The following is a 17,760-nucleotide window of genomic DNA, read 5'->3' on the forward strand; positions in this document are numbered from 1 at the left end:
TGTGATCCGCCCATTTTAACAACAGGGCATATTTCTGCAGAAATTGCTGGTTTCAAATGAGTCATCCGGGCGCCAGATGGCGCAAGACCGTAAAATCCCGGCAAATGTTGGCTCTTGGTTTTTGTTTTTGCGCTCCGGCTTCCGTTACGAGCAGTGAGGAGGTATATCAAATGTGCTGGTTAGCCTTTTTAAAGAAAAAAAGTAGATTAATATGAACTGACTTGTAATTAATTTTAAATTCTATTTAATAGTGGTAGGTATAGAGACAGTGGAACGAATGTTGGGTCTTTTCTTGACACATTTCATAAGGAGCAGACATTAGCAACACTAGCCTTAGCTTTCGTTAGCTAGCTAACGTTTCCCAGTTTCTCCTGGGAAATTTGCTTCAGTATCAAACGACGGAATCACAAAAGGTTATAGCGGAGATTTGTGATTTAGCTGTTGCACGTTATAACCGATTTAATTTTTTTTTAATTTTTTGCTTTTCCAAGCAGTGAAGGGTTGAATGATGATACCGTAGGCTCGATAAATATTGAGAAGTGAAACGTGTTTGTGTGTCCGAAGGCAACAGGAGCACTGACGGACAGCAATGTCGCTCTATGATGACCTCGGTGTGGGTGCCAGTGACACTAAGACCGAAGGCTGGTCCAAGAACTTCAAGCTGCTACAGTCCCAGCTGAAGGTGAAGAAGGCGGCTCTGACACAGGCCAAGGTGCGTGCAGTACTACACATGTATTATAGTGGGCTGTCATTCAATCAAGCTTAACGTACACTTTTGTTTATAAGATGGTCAGAAATGATGATACTAGTGCTTATGTGTGTACATGTGTACATTTTTATTACCTTGTGAAAAAAAGCTCTTTTTTTATATTGTTAAATATTAATGTAATTTAATTAACAAAATATTTTATATTATTTTACATTTGGTCTGAAAAATGTTATGAATGTTTTGAATTAAATCTGGTCTAGTACATCCCAGTCTTGCCTCATTCTTCCCTTCTATGTAAAACTGAGCGGTTGCCGTCAGCCTTCATTAAGCTGTATGATTTAAACACAGTATCAGACTAAGTTAATAGTTCTGCAGATTTTAATAAAACTTCTGCAGCTTTACAGGACTTTTTAAAAAAAAAATAAACAAATGGCCGTGGATGGAGCAGCTACGAAGCTCACTTTTCATCACTTTGGAGTTTGTTGATCAGGTGCTTTGATGAAGGACTCCCACTCACTTTTTCCCAGTAAAGGTTTTAATGTTGATCACAGGAAGCACGCTGATGTTTGGACACCTGAAACAAGTTTTCTTTCACTCAGCCTGAGCTTACCGTCTCGGTAACGGCTCTGCCTTTTTGCTCTTTGCAATCTGTGTATGTGTAAAAAGAATATGGCTCCATCTTAAACCAGCGTCATCATCACTCTTGCCGTTGTGTTATCAGTGCTTTTGTTGAAAACTGGCGGCTGTGTGGACTTAATTTGGTCAAACCTATTATTTACATGCTGCTCCTAAATAAGTTTCTATTGTAGGTTTGTTTTTACATGTAAATGTGGGTGAAATGCTTGCATTTCCATGGTGATAATGGCACGCTACAGAGTCGTATGTTAAACGAAGCATCAAAGCAAAAGATTTGTGTTTAAAAACTTTTTTTAAATTGAAATATTTGATTTACTTGATGAATCATTGCAGCCCTGGGCGACATAGTGGTTATTTGAGTTACAAAATAACCCCTATGAGTAAACCACAAATGAGTATGCCGAAAAGCATCTCTGAATGAACTTGTCTATATACAGCAGTTTTCTTGCCATAATTTGGGCTTGTTTATACAGACTGAGGTTTTTTTCTTTTTAATGCTACTTCCTTTCTGAGTATTGTTGCTGACCATGTCCATCCAATCATGACCACTGTGTGCCCATGTTCTGATGGCTGCTTCCTGCAGATAGCATCCCATGTCACAAAGCTCAGATAATCCCAGACTGGTGTCTTGAATGTGATAATGAGATCCCTGTGCTCGAATGGTCTCTGCAGTCACCAGATTACAATTCAGTAGAGCATGTTTGGGATGTGCAGCCAACATATCCGCAGCAACTGTCTGTCATGCCAGTGTGGAGCAAATGGTTTTCTGTTTGATGTATTTCTACAGTCACTGATCAGAAGAAGAACAAGGTTAATTGGTTGTTTTGTTTATGCTGTTTTTTTTGTTGTTGTTTTTTTTCTTTTCTGTAGACCCAGCGGATGAAGCAGACCACCGTCTTGGCGCCTGTCATTGATCTTAAGAGAGGAAGTTCCAGTGATGAGCGACAGATCACAGACGCTCCTCCACATGTTGCGGCTGGCCTCAAGGTACGGCTCACAGTGTTTGTTATGGATGGGTACTCAAGACCAGTGTTAAACTGTTACTGGGTTGGTCAGTATGGAAATATTGAAAAACACCTGGACAAATTATGCTGTTTGTGCAGCATTACTTGAGTCTTAAATATCTGTTAAACCCGGTCTTTTATAACGACAAAGCTGGTGGTGATCGTGTCTGACGTTGCTGTGTGTTCACATTCTCTCTGATCGTGGCTTGCAGGCTGAATGTTAAAAGCAAAGGCTCACTTTGAGACAGGTTGCATATTTGTAGAGTAACACCAGCAACCTTTGGAAAGCTTTACAAGGATTCTTTTAGTCAATGCTTCCTCGGATATGATGAGATTTGCTGAACTACAAATAAAACTGTTTCCAAATCAAGTCGAGACTGAATGCTGTTTTTAAAATAAATCTGCTGATTTGTTTGATAAGCAGCAGCCACTGCTTCTTTATTGGACACTGGTCAGATACTAAATTCAAGCTTATTCTCAGTTTCTACATGAGACAGGAAGAAACAGATTTACACGGCTGTCGTCATGGTTCAGTGATGAGTGTATGTGGAGCTGCAGTCGCTCCTTTCTGGGTGACAGTGAGGCAGCGCTGCAGTAGAGATGAGCAAGGTGGAATGAAATAAGTTTTATTTCTTTAGTTAAAAACAACTGCTCTTTGCTTTGCAGGTATAAAGATAATTGAAGAATCACATCACCAGTCTAATATGCGTAAACATGTATAAAAACCACATTTCCCCTGCGTTCATCCACCCCTCATGTGCCATAAATCCAGCTTTATCTTTAGTATTACATATAGTATTCTATAGCGTAATGTTGTCAACCAGTTCTTTCATGTTGTCTGTATTTTGCTGTTTTTAATTTTTTTTAAAAATTTAATTCAGTTGGATCTTTGCCAAAGATGCAGAGGGAGAATATAACAGTGTCCAGTGTAAAAATTGTAAAGGAACTCATTTATCTCACTCATATGTTGCTGGTTCTTGCTTTAGGATGCAGTCCCCAGTGCCTTCTCTGCTAGTGATGTGCTGATCCCCTTAGCAGACGAGTATGACCCCATGTTCCCCAATGACTACGAGAAGGTGGTGAAGCGTCACAGAGAAGAACGGCAGCGACAGAGGGAGCAGGAGCGGCAGAAGGAAATTGAAGAGAGGGAAAAGTATGGCTGTTTTCTTTTCTTTTGTTTTAAATTCTCCTCAGTAGGCGATGTATTATACAAGCTAAAGATTGACAAACTAGATGAAATAAAATACTTGAAGCTTTCTATTCTTCCACATTTAAAATGATTAAAATAGATTTTTATTTATTAGTTTTCAGGAATTTGGAGGATCTTTACTTTGATTTAGAAATGAACTGAATGAAGCAGACAACTAAATCCTGAATGTGGGCGTTGTGTCTGCAGGAAAAGGAAAGACAGACACGAAAGTGGAGCTCCCAGTGGTTTCTCTCGTTTCCCGGCAGCAGAGGAAGACTCGGATGAGGAGGAGGAGTACGAAAAGGAGAGGAGGAAAAGAAGTGAGTTCTTGAAACACTGAATGATGTTTTGACTCTGATTTGCAAGTAAAATAATCTGTGATCTGATCCTTATCCACATTGTTTAGACATTTAGCGTCTCGTGATTTCAAATCAGTTGACACCCTAGATGGTTTGTGCCCCTCCCAGAGATTACTTGTCTTTGTTTTCTTATCATAAATTGATCACTGAAGTTATTTTGAAAGTAAAACAAAAAGTAAAACCCACTTGCCTGATTGTTTGATCTGTTTTTGTCTCTGTTTCAGGCATGGGTGGAGCAGCCATTGCCCCTCCATCTTCCCTTGTGGACAGAGATGGTAAGTCTGATAAGTCTGAGGGGATATTTATCTTAGTAGCAGCATACAACTGGCTCACTGCAGAATAATGAAGATGGTAAATGGTAAATGGCCTGTATTTATATAGCGCTTTATTAGTCCCTAAGGACCCCAAAGCGCTTTACATATCCAGTCATCCACCCATTCACACACACATTCACACACTGGTGATGGCAAGCTACATTGTAGCCACAGCCACCCTGGGGCGCACTGACAGAGGCGAGGCTGCCGGACACTGGCGCCACCGGGCCCTCTGACCACCACCAGTAGGCAACGGGTGAAGTGTCTTGCCCAAGGACACAACGACCGAGACTGTCCGAGCCGGGGCTCGAACCGGCAACCTTCCAATTACAAGGCGAACTCCTAACTCTTGAGCCACGATAGAAGAGAAACTGTAGGGTTTTTTTCTCCTGCAGGGTTAGGATTTTTAGGGAAAATGGGGCTTATGAGCTTGAATATTTTTAGTAGAATTTCATTTAAAATATATCTGAATTTTCTTTCTGTGTCATGGACACAGAACGTGACACACAGATTTTGGGATCTTGTGAAAACCGATGGGCTGGTAAAGTCAGGATTGTCAGGTTTGAGCTTTGCTCCACCGTGCAATACCATCTGAGAAGTATCTGATTGGGAGTGGCTTTGTTTTTCAGCATGATAGCACACATTAATAGTGTGTTTACACGCATTGGTAGATAAAGGTATGTTTTTACTGGATAGATAAAGGCACACCTGGATATGCTGGAACACTATCACTCATGAATTGGCCTCCTCAAAGCCTAAACCTCAACCTTATTGAAGCAGTGTGGGATCATCTCGACAGAGAACGGGACACAAGGCAGCCAGTGTGTACTGCCACACTGCATTTTAAGTTTTTTTAACTTTAACACAGTACAAAAATTTAGCTTTCAGACTTCTGAATGCTCATTTCTTTCTGCTCCTAGAACCATATAATGGCAGTAAGAGTGGATATCATATACTGTAATTCCAAAAGTGCTTCCTCACCCACTCACTCACGGCCAAAGTGGATAAAATCAAGCATGCAGGCATTCAGACTGCTTCTACAAATGTTTGTGGGTCAATGGATTGCTCTCAGGAGCTTAGTGAATTCCAGTGTGGTACTGTGATAGGATAGCAACAAGTCTAGTCATGAAATTTCTTCACTGCTAAATCTTCCACAGTCATCTGTTAGTAGTATTATAACCAAGTAGAAACGATTGAAAATGACAACAACTCAGACATGAAGCAGCAGGTCATGTAAAATCAGAGAGCGGGGTCAGCGGTTGTTAAGTGAATGCCTTTGGCAATATCGTGTATGTTTGTCTCAGGTTACTACAGGGCGGCCTGTCGAGGAAATGGAATGATGGTGGTGTTAAAGTTAAAGGAAGAGGAACTAAAACATGGTTTCAGACAGGATGAATATAGCTGTATTTACCAACCCCCATCTAACTGTGAATCATGCAGCTCCAAATAAAGATGTGGCGCTTCAAATGACCATAATAGGTCACCTTTATATGCCTAAAGTTTACTTTGAATGCATGTTGACATTGCAGTTGAGCCCTTTGTTACTGCATTATAAATCATCAGCCATTTTCTGTTTGTGTGTGTGATCTCAGGCTCTTCATTTTCCTATGAAGATGAGGGCCGTCCTGCCAGAGGCTCAAAGGCGGCCATCCCTCCACCTATGTATGAAGACTCAGACCGGCCCCGCTCACCACCTGGACCGACCAGCTCCTTCCTTGCTAACATGGGGTGGGTGCTTATATTACACAACAAGTAGATTTATATAGTTCATTTATTTCTGCTTGAATAAAAAGTACTTCAAGTTAAGTACTACAGTTAATCAGTTGTATATCATGTTTATATGTACTGTATAGCTGAATGTTTCATTAATTCTCCTTCTCCTGCAGAGGCACAGTGGCCCATAAGATTATGCAGAAATATGGCTTCAAAGAAGGCCAGGGCCTCGGGAAGCACGAGCAAGGCCTCAGCACGGCACTGTCCGTGGAAAAGACCAGCAAGAGAGGTGGAAAGATCATCATAGGTGACGCAGCAGAAAAACGTAAGAGCGACCTTTGTGCTTTTTTTTTTTTTTTTTGTCCTTTCCATCTTTAGCTTAGGGCTGGGCGATGCCTTTGTATTTTTGTTTTTAAACGGTACATTAGCAGGTTAGATCAGAGAAGTTGGTTGATCGAGTTATAATTTGATCATTGTGTCACATAAATGTTTGTGCAGTCATATAGATGTTTACGGCTCTCTCCCCTGCCCCCACTCTCTCATTACTTTGAATTCTATGCTCACTCTCACAGTGAAAACCAAAACTAAACTGCACTTAGCTGAACTACTGTCATTATTTTAAACATAAGACTGCCATTTGTTAAAAACGGCATTACGTCTTAACTAAATATACAAATTAAGAAATGTATATTAATTTGTAATCATGTGTCAGACTGTCAGTTTAGGTTTTTATACAAATTCCTGCAAATGTTTCACTCTAAAAGCCTCGTTAAGAAATGAAGCTGGTTAGAAAGCAAAGCAATAAGCTAATGTTTTCTTTCATGATGCTTCAAGAGTTGACTTAGTGAGTCAGTTTACACTTGAACTCACTAAGCGTGGGTAAAATTGGCACGTACAAAAAGACCTTGTAGGAAAACACAAATCATCATTTGCAGTCAGGTCATGACTGTATCTGTGTTAATAAAGTTTCTGTGCCACTTGTGTAAATAGGCACATTACAGTTTAGTTGGGTTTTGTGTGTGTGTGTGTGTGTTAATGTTCCCATGATGGACCAATCTCTGAGTAAAAACAGAACTAAAACCCTGAAATACTGCAAACCCATCAGCTCACTGTAAAATGATTTCTGCTGCTTGTAATAATCATCCTTACGTGTCTAGTAAGGATTCTTCTCCCTCCATTACTCAATGTTAAGTTCACTGTACCTCTGTATATTATAATGACAGTGTTACCTGAAGCATGCAGCGTGTGGGTCTCAACCCTAAACATGCAGGAGTGAAAAGCCAGAGGTCGGACCCAAAGCTTTGGCTTCGTGCTTGTAGCTTTGTGCCATCCAACCGTGCCAGTTAGGCGCTTGTAAGACTCCTAACAGCATTTACGACAGGCACATGTGTGCCTGGTGTGGCTGTGGGGTCACGGCAGATGGCTGCCCCACCCTGAGCCTGGTTATGCCAGAGGTTTCTTCCTGTTAAAAGGGGAATTTTTCCTTCCCATTGTCACCAAGTGCTTACTAATAGGGGGTCATCTGATTTTTGGGTTTTCTCTGTGTTATTGTCGGGTCTTTTCCTTACAAAAGTCATTTAATTCAAGAGGGCTGCGGCCCACTTAAATACCAGAAAATGCCATGGGCCAAATCTTAAAAGAAAAGTCAAGTTACAAGAGAAAGCAATTCATTTCCTAAAAATTCGGTTTAAAAAAACCAAACAAAACCATAAGCAACACAGGCTTTTTTGCTCTAAATGGCTAAAACGTATTGCAGTCATATGCTAAGTGCTGAGCCACTGTGTGACCCACCTACCACTGGGCCCCAAGTTCCAGTGCAAGAGCAACATTACTCACTACTCTGCCCTAAATAGTCAGAGTAGTGAGTAATATCACAAACTAATCACTTCCTATTACCAGTTTTAATTCCCTTTTTATAGAAATGAATCATTTTATATAAATATGTAACTGTAAATGTTTATAACGTCAAACTGAATTTCTGTGATTACTGTGGGCCACCTGCAGTACCTTCATAGCCCACTCGGGGTCCCCAGCCAAACCTTGAGTATCACTGCCTTACAATATCAAGCTGCTTGAAGTGACTGTTGATGTGATTTGGCGCCATATAATTTAAAATAAATAAATAAATATATAGGTCTCCATCAATTTTACAGTTTTGGTTTATTGGCTTCTGTTTATAAAATACTCTTTTATGACCCCTTTAAACTAGGTTAGCTCAACTGGATTTTAAATTTTGTTTTATTTTTTTATTTCTTCACATTGTGCTCCAGTAGCACGTTACTCTCAGCCTACCCCTCAAGATCCACATCGCCCAGCCCTACCGCTCGTGTTCTGATGTTTATACCCCACCCTGCCTTTCTGTGTTCCTTTTCACCCTGTCTGCTTTAACGTGATTTTCTGTATCTGTCAGCTGCATCAAAAGCTGCTTTTATTGTCTCAAGCCTGTCCTGGTCTGTGTGAGCATGTGGATTATTTAGCCGTCCACTGTTTTCACATATTTTTGTTTTGGGTGTGACCACAGCAAGATTCCATTTCAATATCAGTTAGATGTTTTACAGTGACCTTTACATGCATGTCTTTTCATTTTTTGTGTGTGTGTGTGTGTGTGTGTGTGTGTGTGTGCGTGCGTGCGTGCGCGCGTGTGTGTGTGTGAGCAGCAGGCTCCAGCCAATCAGGTGCCACTGAGACTTCAGGCTCTGCAGGTTGGCCTCCACTCCCATTTTCTCCCTTTCATATTGCAGAATGTGCCACACGGATCATCTTTAAAGTTTGTGTTTGCATGACTTTTATATACATGCATACTGTCACACAGTTACTCTATGCACGTGTCACAGATTCATTGTATTAGCATGAATCTCTGCATCCATGTTCTCTACGCAGCATATTTGTGTTAAAACAGCTGTCAGCTTGGACACATCCAGTTATTGATACCTTCGTACCTTCCTGACTTATCACATATGGAACTGGGGGTATTATAAGCTTGTAAAGTAGATGAGGATTATTTCAAAGCTAACTTACTTTATTGGAACCTTGCATAACCACATTTAATATAGACGTGTGGACTTTGACCTACAAAGAAAGAAGGCTGCTAGTGCTTCCACTGCTAACATTGATCATATTAAGTTGGTGTTCTCTTACTTCAAGAGTAGATGATTAGTTTAATGGTTAAATTTCTGTTTAATTAGGACATTTGCACTTTGGGACACCTACATTCTTCCATAGCTTATTGATGTGAGTTTGAGTTTGTTCTCAAGGGTAATACTGCACACTAGGGCTGCACAATTAATTGTTAGAAAATCGCGATCTCAATTCATACATATGTGCGATCTCATTTCCAAATGACAACGATTAAAAAAAGAAAAAAAAAAGATGACCGCATTTTGATCCGGGACATAATCTGCATGAAAACAAATGACAAGGGCGGAGCCTTATACCACGTGATACAGAAGCCAGCAGGCAGGGAAAAAAACAACGGAGAGCACGTGAGAGATGATGAAGCTGTAAAGGCCAAGAAAGTGACAGGAGAAAATCCGTCCCGGTCAACCACCCAAACATCAATAACGGGAACCTTATACCGCGCTTCCCCATACCCGTCGAATTCCCGCAGGCACAAAGAAATTACGGAGGCTATCACTTATCACCTGGCTAAATATATGGTTCCCATCAACACTGAGCAAAACAAGGGATTTAGACAAACCCTAGACAAACGCTACACTGTGCCGTCCCGCAACTATTTTTCAAATGTTGCACTACCTGCTGTATACACACAGTGTCGAGCAACGGTGGAGACGGAATTACAAGCAGTACAACATTTTGCGGCAAAGACAAAATGTGAGACATTTATGGTTTTTATGTTCAGTCTCAACTGTTACGAAGTTGATGTGCACTTAATAAATGCAATAAATATTTATATTGGAAAAGAAAATCATGAGAGAATCGTGATCTCAATTCTAAGCAAAAAAAATCGTGATTCTCATTATATGCAAAATCGTGCAGCCCTACTGCACACAGCTGTATCCATTTTGTCTGGCTCACTTTTATCAGCAGGAGTTTTGTTTGCACTCTGTCTATGACCCTGTTCACAGCTTACTTAGCTCCACTCAGTGTTTCACATGTAGAGACTGCCCTCTGGTGGCGTCATTATGCAGTGCACTATAATATGACAACCTCGATACAGCATCAACAGTATATAACACCAAATCTCTGTCTGTTTGTTTGCTTACAAACTTGATCTGATAATCAGGAGTTGAGTAACCCAAACTTGGCTCATATCTTAGTCCCCTGAAGCTTCTTGTCTGTATCAGATAATGGGAATATTATTATGTTGCCTGGCAGACACCTACCAGTGGGCAAAAAGTGATTGAGTTTGTGCACCTGTAACCCCTTCAGAAGGATCTTATTTTAATTTAATGACATTAGTATCTAATTTATCATATCTTGAATATTCATATTTCCATGTACATCTGAAGTCAAGTTTAAATGGCCTGCATTTGTTTACTGTATTTAGGGTCTATATCAAAACTTTAATGTTGGATAAATAACTGTATAATTGTACTTTTATGCTAAGGGCTTTCAAGCCATGTGAATTCCTCCAGCCTACTAAAGCACTTTCTTTCCAGCTTGTTATTTTTGCCAGGTGCTACTGTAGGTAAACCATAAGGCTAATGTAAATAAGCCAATGTCATAAAAAATTAAGTTATAAAATCCTCTTTTACTATATCGTCTTCCATACCAGTTTTTCATTATTCACGTAATCTGCGGTAGACACTGTCTGGATACTAAGTGTTGTAGTAGATTCCACAGCTGGTTGACTTAAAAATCATATATGCATGGCAATACATCATGCTGTTTATAAACGTACTATGAGTCCCCTAATTATCTTCTATTTATCAATTTGGCCTCGATCACCTTTTTGTAACTTCTGTAAATGCGATTCGATCAAACAATACTGTAGTCTTGGTATGTACTGCAATCTGCAACACAAATGCTCTGCTGTGCTATAATGCTGTGATGCCGCCCAGGCTGAAGCTGCAACCCGGCCTCAATATGAAAATTAATTTTAACCTCCTAGGACCTGGCGTCCACATATGTGGACATCACTTTTTGGGTTATTTAGACCAAAATACTCAATTTTGCTCTACAAGGGCCTGATATCCACTTACAAGGACATTATACTGCTACTGTTCTATCAAAATTTTAAACGAATATCCTCATATGTGGCTCTTATTTTTCTTAAAGACAAAAATCTGGTAAAAAAAAGATCTGGTAATTCTTTGTTTTTACGTTCATTGGGCCCCAATATGCCCAAATATCAAAGAGAAATTAAAATGCATGCCGTGGAAGGGTTCAAGTCTTAGGAGGTTAAGTCTTTCCTGCTTTGAATTTGGTCTGTGCTTCTTATAGCAGGGTGCAGAGTTTTGCCTGTACAGCATGCTCTTTGCTGCCAATGCGAACAAGCTTCAAGTCTCCCTTATTTTCCCCTCTCAACAGCTTTTCATCAAATGTTTGGCTTCTGTGCAGTTTTCGCTCTTTGACCTGTTCTCCTAACCCCTGGACAATCATTTATGACAAGTCAAATCTGCAATGTATTCCATTATGACTTAACCCAGTAAAGCCTGCGCATTCACATAATTGCCTTAAAATTCCCGCCTTTTTTTCTTTTGGAGCATCCATAAATTGGAGCATTTATGGAAAATGCTCCAATTTATTATGGAATTATGGAAAATTCTGACAAATTTAAAAAAAAAAAAAAAACCCCCAATTAACATCAATTCGTATACATGAGGGTTTTTTTTTTTTTTTTTTTTTTTTTTTTTTGCTGCAAGTTATTGCTTATAGCCATATGTATGTATGTATGTATGTCTGTCTGTCTGTCTGTCTGTCTGTCTGTCTGTCTGTCTGTCTGTCTAGCAAGCATAGATTAAAAATGAAATAGCCGATTTGTAATAAGAGGCCGACTCCTACGGAAGCGTAATATCACGTTATTACAATATACATAATTATCACGTTCGTACAATATAATATTGATATTGTACGAACGTGATATTATGTTGTTCAAACGTGAAAAGTATATTGTACAAACAGGAAAAGTATCTTGTTAGAACAATAAACCTTTCACGTTATAACGTGATACACTTGTATTTTTCTTTTGCCTGGGTGGCAGCTCTACGCTTCCGTAGACTCCTCCCTGGCATTAAACATGTCAGTGTTTCTGTTTAACCACTAGAGGGCACAATTGGATATCGCTCCATCCATGTTTACCTTATCTGTATGGCTGTTGAATAACTTGAGCTCTGTTATCAGCGTTGTTTATTGTCCAGTTAAATGACTGTCAAATAAGAACATAGCTACTCTGATAGTCTCTCATATTCTCAAATGTGCTAGCAGCTTAAGCACACCCTTTACCCCTTATTATTATTAATTAGTAATATCAATACTTTTGTCAGATCGTCATTTAGATTTCCGAAATGTGGAAAAATAGTGTGGAAATTGCATTTTTTTTTTCTTTTTTGTTTGTTTGTTTGTTTGTTTTTTTAGTTGTTTAACTTAATATCTAAACGGAAAATATATAAAGATGAGCAGGAAAACTTCAGCTCTGTTTTGTTTTATACATTTCAGTATTTGAGTGAGACTGGCAACTTGGCCACTTTCCAGAAATCTTAACAGTTTTATTACTTGAATGACCCAGAACGACCCAGAGTGGCTTCTCAGCAGCACAGTAAAAGCCAACTGGATGTCAGACGAAGCAGATATCAGACCAGCTGACGCAAAACAAACTGCTGAATTGTTTCATTTATCATCTGTGTTGAATCAAGCTCCCAAGTTTTGAACAGTCCCGCACAAATCCACTTATCGTCCGACACCTTCTGTTGCTCCATCCAGCATACCTGCTGCCTGTAAATATTCTGATGATAAGGAAAAAATTACGATCACCTCTGTTTTCTTCCAATCAGCTGACTCCTCCAAGAAGTCTGACGCGAACCCGCTCACTGAGATCCTGAAAAACCCGACCAAGGTGGTCCTGCTGAGGGTACGTGTATCCCTGTGTGCTGTTAAATTCCCCCTTTCTAGGTTTGGCTACTATAGCATTAGAAAAATGATCAGTGGGTTATAAGTGGCACATGTTATTATTTCAACACAGAACACTGGGGTGATGGAAAGACTGCAGTTTTAATATGAGATTATGACTAGTCTGATGTCCCGTGCAGCTTGGTTACATGTGTTGTTTCCCTTCGTAGAACATGGTGGGGCGAGGAGAGGTGGACGAGGACTTGGAGGGAGAGACGAAAGAGGAATGCGAGAAATACGGCAAAGTAGTTAAATGTGTCATTTTTGAGGTGAGATGAAGTGATTTATAAAACTCGATTTACGTAAAGTCATCAAAACAGAAGCGTGAAGATTCTTTCCGCTGTCAGATTGCAGAGGTGCCAGATGATGAAGCCGTCAGAATATTTCTGGAGTTTGAGAGGGTGGAGTCGGCCATCAAAGGTCAGTATTCACTTCTTTTAAGCGCCATCCCTGGAATAGGCCTCAACTCATGAGATATCGGGCATTTGCATCAGACCATGTTGCCTTCAAGCGTCACAGGAGTTTGAGGAACTTCCTCGCTGTGCACTTGTTCATAATGAAAGTGGTTGCCTCAGACATTTCCATTCTCATTTAAACAATGGTTTTCAGTCTGCATATGTAGGCGACTGTTTCCTAAATTACTTCATGTAACAGCATCGCACTTTTCCTTTTTCTTTCTCTTTTTTTTGGGGGGGAGGAATCATTGCATAACTGCTCTAATAATGTGGGTGAAAATGTGTCCCATTCTAAATGAGTTGGCCCAGATCGGAAACAAGGTGAGACTCCCATTCCCTGCGGTGTTACATCATTTGTGACCCAGGCGTCTCCCTGTGGCACCGGCAGAACCGCGCTTATATCACAGCTCTCAGAAAGCAGGGCAGGTTCTCAAAGAACGACACTAAAACCTGCCATAAAGAATCAAATTAAAAGTCTCACACTAAGTGATCCGTTTCTGCAGGTGATGACGAAGCATCCGGAAAGTGAAGTCTGAGGGCATGTTCTCGCACTCACAGGCCGGAGGTGATTGTTGTATTTAGTGTCCGTCACGGTAGCTGTAAATAATATGCTGGAACCCAGTTAAACCTGATTTTCTTCTGATTTTTATCTCCCCTCCAAGGTTGCATCTTTGTGCACCTCTGGTCATCATGTGCAACTAAGACTTGAATCCACCAATTGAGACATCAAGCGTGTTGCCAATCTGACTGCAATCTGTCTACATTTGATTTAAACAGACCAAACAGCGCGGTTGTGAAACACCCTTTGATGGCTCCCTTTAAGCCCTGTTCTGATCTTGACCGCTCTCTCTGATTTTTAACGCTCATCTTGAATGTGCACAAAAAGCAAACGCCAACTTCCCCGTTAAAGCGATCGATGCTGTCTTCAGTGTTGAGACAGGGTGAGCGTGACAGTGACTCAAAAGTAGTAAGAAGCAGTTTTGGGTGACAGGATTCCCAGGTCAGACGGTCGGCTAAAGCCTCTCAAATACTGAAACATACTGTATTCTGCTAGAACACTACTAATCAGACATGCAGAGTTGTTGCTGTTAGGTTTTTTTTGTGTTTTGTTTTTTAAGCAGTGGCAACACAACAGTACATCACAGTAGTGTTCACGCTTGAAGGAATGCAATACTACCCAAGAAGATAAGTTTGAAGTTAAATTTTCCCGGCTATTCTTTGAAAGGTTTAATGGCTACATAGAAACCAGCTAAATAATCCTGTCGGTTCTCTTCACTGCTGACGTGAGTATGAGGTGATGGAAAGGTTACAGAGCCTGGCGATTGCACATTGTCCTCAAACAGAAAGTTGTTCATTACCTTCATTAGATTACAGATAGTAAATGACAATAGTTAAAGGAACAGTTTGTCATTTTTCTGAGAAGTTGTAAAGATTTATAATGATGAATTTAGATCTGTTGTTGGACATTTAGCACTTTCTGCTTGGCATTTACCGAAACAGCACAGTGACAGTATTGCACATGAGAGGTGGAAACTCAGATTTTTGCAATTGGCCCTGTTGCATAGGCGTTACTCGGAGTTCCTTTCTCAGGGCACAAAATTTAGTGAGGGGAATATTTAAGTTTTGCTATGCATAAGATGTATATCTAATAACAGTTTTTTTTCACATTGGTTATTGCTTTGTAGAGGAGACATCGCAGTAAGTTAAGGGTGCGCTTATTAATTTCAGATGAGGATGTGGTTAAAAATGGATGGATTACAAAGCCACCTAATTCTAAATTTGTTTAGTGAACTCCGAAATGACCTGGAAACTAAAAGAGTCACGCAGTGCCAGTGGCAGCAAAACTTATTGCAATTCTTCAATTCTCGGTTTCTGGTTCCTGTAAACTGCGGCTTCTGTGGCTATTTCACAGCCTGCACGGAGGGTCAAAGCGAAACAGCTGACGAATGGCAAGAACAGGGAGGATGACTATGTTGAATTTGGACCCTGTCCTTAGTATATTCAGGCCTTGGATATGGATGTTGGTCTGATGCATTTATGTTAATAAATCTTTATTAAGGAAAAAATGTCTCTTAAGTTTTTAAGTTTTATTACACTGAAATTAAAGCATTTTGATTTCAGGGTCATAAAAGGTGCACATGGTTTTCACCATGATCTCGTGATCCTCTAACATATGACTGTTTTTTTTTTTTTTTTTTTTTTTTGTCATGGGTTACACAAATTCAGCTGCATGCACTTTGGCAATAGGTGTTTTTCTGTCTCTTTCTCAGCGTAGAACCGTTATGGTGGTACTGTCAACATCGAAGCAATTACTAAAGCCTGTTTCCATTCTAACGAGCTCATGACTGCCACTGTAGGCCTACACTGAACGTACACATGTACAACTGATTTATATTGATATGCTTGTCCTGTTAGTAAATTACCCACAGCTCTTGGCAGATTGTGCGAGTCACATTGAAATGAACAGAGTGCGCCTGCGTTTAGAAAACAGCACAACTTTTGTAAATCATCCGCACCCATAACATAAAATAATTGCTCTCTAACCCTTGTGAAGAAAGCACGTTTAAAAAATGGTCTGAATTCATCTTTGAAAAGATGCACAATTGTACACTAACCATCTGTTTCCATACGAATCAAGATGTTCCCCTTAGCTGCTGTAGTCATAACACACGTTGTTTTGTGCATATGCACACGCTTTATGGCTGTCTACCAACTGAAGTGATCTCTGGCGTCCTTCAAGATCCATTATCATGCTTGGGACACACATGCCTCAGTGACTAATGCTGAATCCTGTCCTCTCTCACACAGTCGGATAAGACGCGTCCTTTTTAAAGGATCATTACCTCAGTGGTTCATCTTTAGGAGACGGTCCTGGGAAATGACCCTGACATAAAATTTCCTATTTTCCTAGAATGCAGACGTACGAGAGCCAAAAAAAGTTTTCTTTTTTTTCTCTTCTTGAGTGTTGTTTGCTGGGAACTACCAGCATGAGCCGGCTGTTTTTCATAAACAGTGTAATAATTTATTTTTTACAAAGGAGAGATGAACCGATCTTTGGAGGTCACAGAGAATAAATCTACCATAAAACATATTGAGACAATAGTGACTTTGTTTTAGTTTGTTGTGTTTTGTTCTTCCTGTGCGTAAGTGATACAACATTCTCATGTTAGTAGGGATCTGCTTCAAAGAAACACAAGGTTTCCAGATTTGTGCCAGATGCTCCACAGCATCGGTGTTCTGATGTCTTTGATGGGCCTGTTTTGATCAGTGTTTTTAATTGAAGGCCACATGCTTACCCAGTAAATATCAGAATAGGGTGCAGCCTCAACTGTACAACTTTTTAACAGCCATATTGTTAAAAAAAACAAAACAGCATGCAGCTGAGTTGTTGGGTATCTATACTGATGTGGACTGGGTAAAATGTTAGGAGTGAAAAGATGCCACGTTTGTTTCATGGAGATGGAAAAAGATCAACATTTGTATGTGAAAATGAAGGAGGTTGGTCCATTGGGCTGAAATTTCATTGCAGCAACTCAAAATGGTACTCGGTAAGCCCCACATGCATGCATGTATGCATTACTGATATCACAACATGCTCCTAATGAGATCATGGGTGTCCTTGGGGGATTTCCTCCTAGGTCGGAAGCATCAATGAGTTCCTGGATGATGCAAGGTGCAACCTGCCAGTGTCAGGTGGACTGAAACATAATGTCCCAAAATGTGGTGGATTTTGTTCTTTTTGCATATGACTCTACTTTGTTTTCCCAGGTTCTGACATTAATTGTTCCTCTCTTTTGCAGCTGTTGTGGATCTGAACGGACGATATTTCGGTGGGCGAGTTGTCAAGGCCTGCTTCTACAATCTAGACAAGTTTCGGGTTTTGGACCTCGGCGAGCAGGTTTGAATTCACCCTGGGAAACTACAAGAACCACCACACAAGGAGCTCACATCATCTCCCCACATGTACATAAACCTTTTTTATATTTCCTGAACAGCAGTCTGTGTAGTGATACATGTCTGTAGTATATTGGCTTGTTTGTCCTGTGTTTAAAAAAACAAAAAACCTTTTATGTAAAAAGAATAAAGGATATAAACAACATTGAGTTGATGGTTTTGTCATTTTTACATAGAAAATTTTCTGTTTCTGGTTTTAGATCTTCATTAGTTAAGACAACAAAGCTCATTCTTCATGTTGACTGTCGTTGTGTTCTTAAGTGTCAAAATATGAACACTAATATAACGAGAGGTTAAACTCTAGAAACCCACTCCAATCATATGTTGTATCTCCAGGAAGCCTACTTTCCTTGTCTGAA

At 40.1% G+C, this 17,760-nt stretch overlaps 1 protein-coding gene across 5 annotated transcripts; it reads left to right on the top strand.

Annotated features, from left to right (window-relative positions):
* Positions 1-42: 42 nt before the first annotated feature.
* Positions 43-17,546, top strand: rbm17 (RNA binding motif protein 17). Of its 5 annotated transcripts, none has more exons than XM_026146710.2 (13): positions 43-161; positions 565-712; positions 2,216-2,332; positions 3,336-3,502; positions 3,746-3,858; positions 4,122-4,172; positions 5,804-5,939; positions 6,098-6,249; positions 8,582-8,626; positions 12,878-12,954; positions 13,163-13,261; positions 13,340-13,412; positions 17,248-17,546. In XM_026146710.2, the coding sequence occupies exons 2-13, from the start codon at positions 590-592 to the stop codon at positions 17,349-17,351; spliced, it is 1,257 nt and encodes a 418-aa protein (XP_026002495.1). In that variant the 5' UTR covers positions 43-161; positions 565-589; the 3' UTR covers positions 17,352-17,546. The 5 variants fall into 5 exon arrangements, with proteins under 5 accessions (XP_026002495.1, XP_080147493.1, XP_026002496.1 ...); XM_026146711.2 differs by having other exon boundaries at positions 130-413; XM_080291366.1 differs by having other exon boundaries at positions 143-253.
* Positions 17,547-17,760: the final 214 nt, after the last annotated feature.

Source organism: Astatotilapia calliptera, chromosome 17 (genome assembly GCF_964374335.1).
Source record: "Astatotilapia calliptera chromosome 17, fAstCal68.1, whole genome shotgun sequence".
Taxonomy (NCBI): Eukaryota; Metazoa; Chordata; class Actinopteri; order Cichliformes; family Cichlidae; genus Astatotilapia; species Astatotilapia calliptera.

Excerpts from the sequence above, each read along its gene's own strand:
- rbm17 (XM_026146710.2), top strand. The coding sequence starts at position 590 with ATGTCGCTCTATGATGACCTCGGTGTGGGTGCCAGTGACACTAAGACC. Across the intron at positions 4,173-5,803 it reads TTCCCTTGTGGACAGAGATG|GCTCTTCATTTTCCTATGAA; the intron begins GTAAGTCTGATA and ends GTGTGATCTCAG. Across the intron at positions 5,940-6,097 it reads TCCTTCCTTGCTAACATGGG|AGGCACAGTGGCCCATAAGA; the intron begins GTGGGTGCTTAT and ends CTTCTCCTGCAG.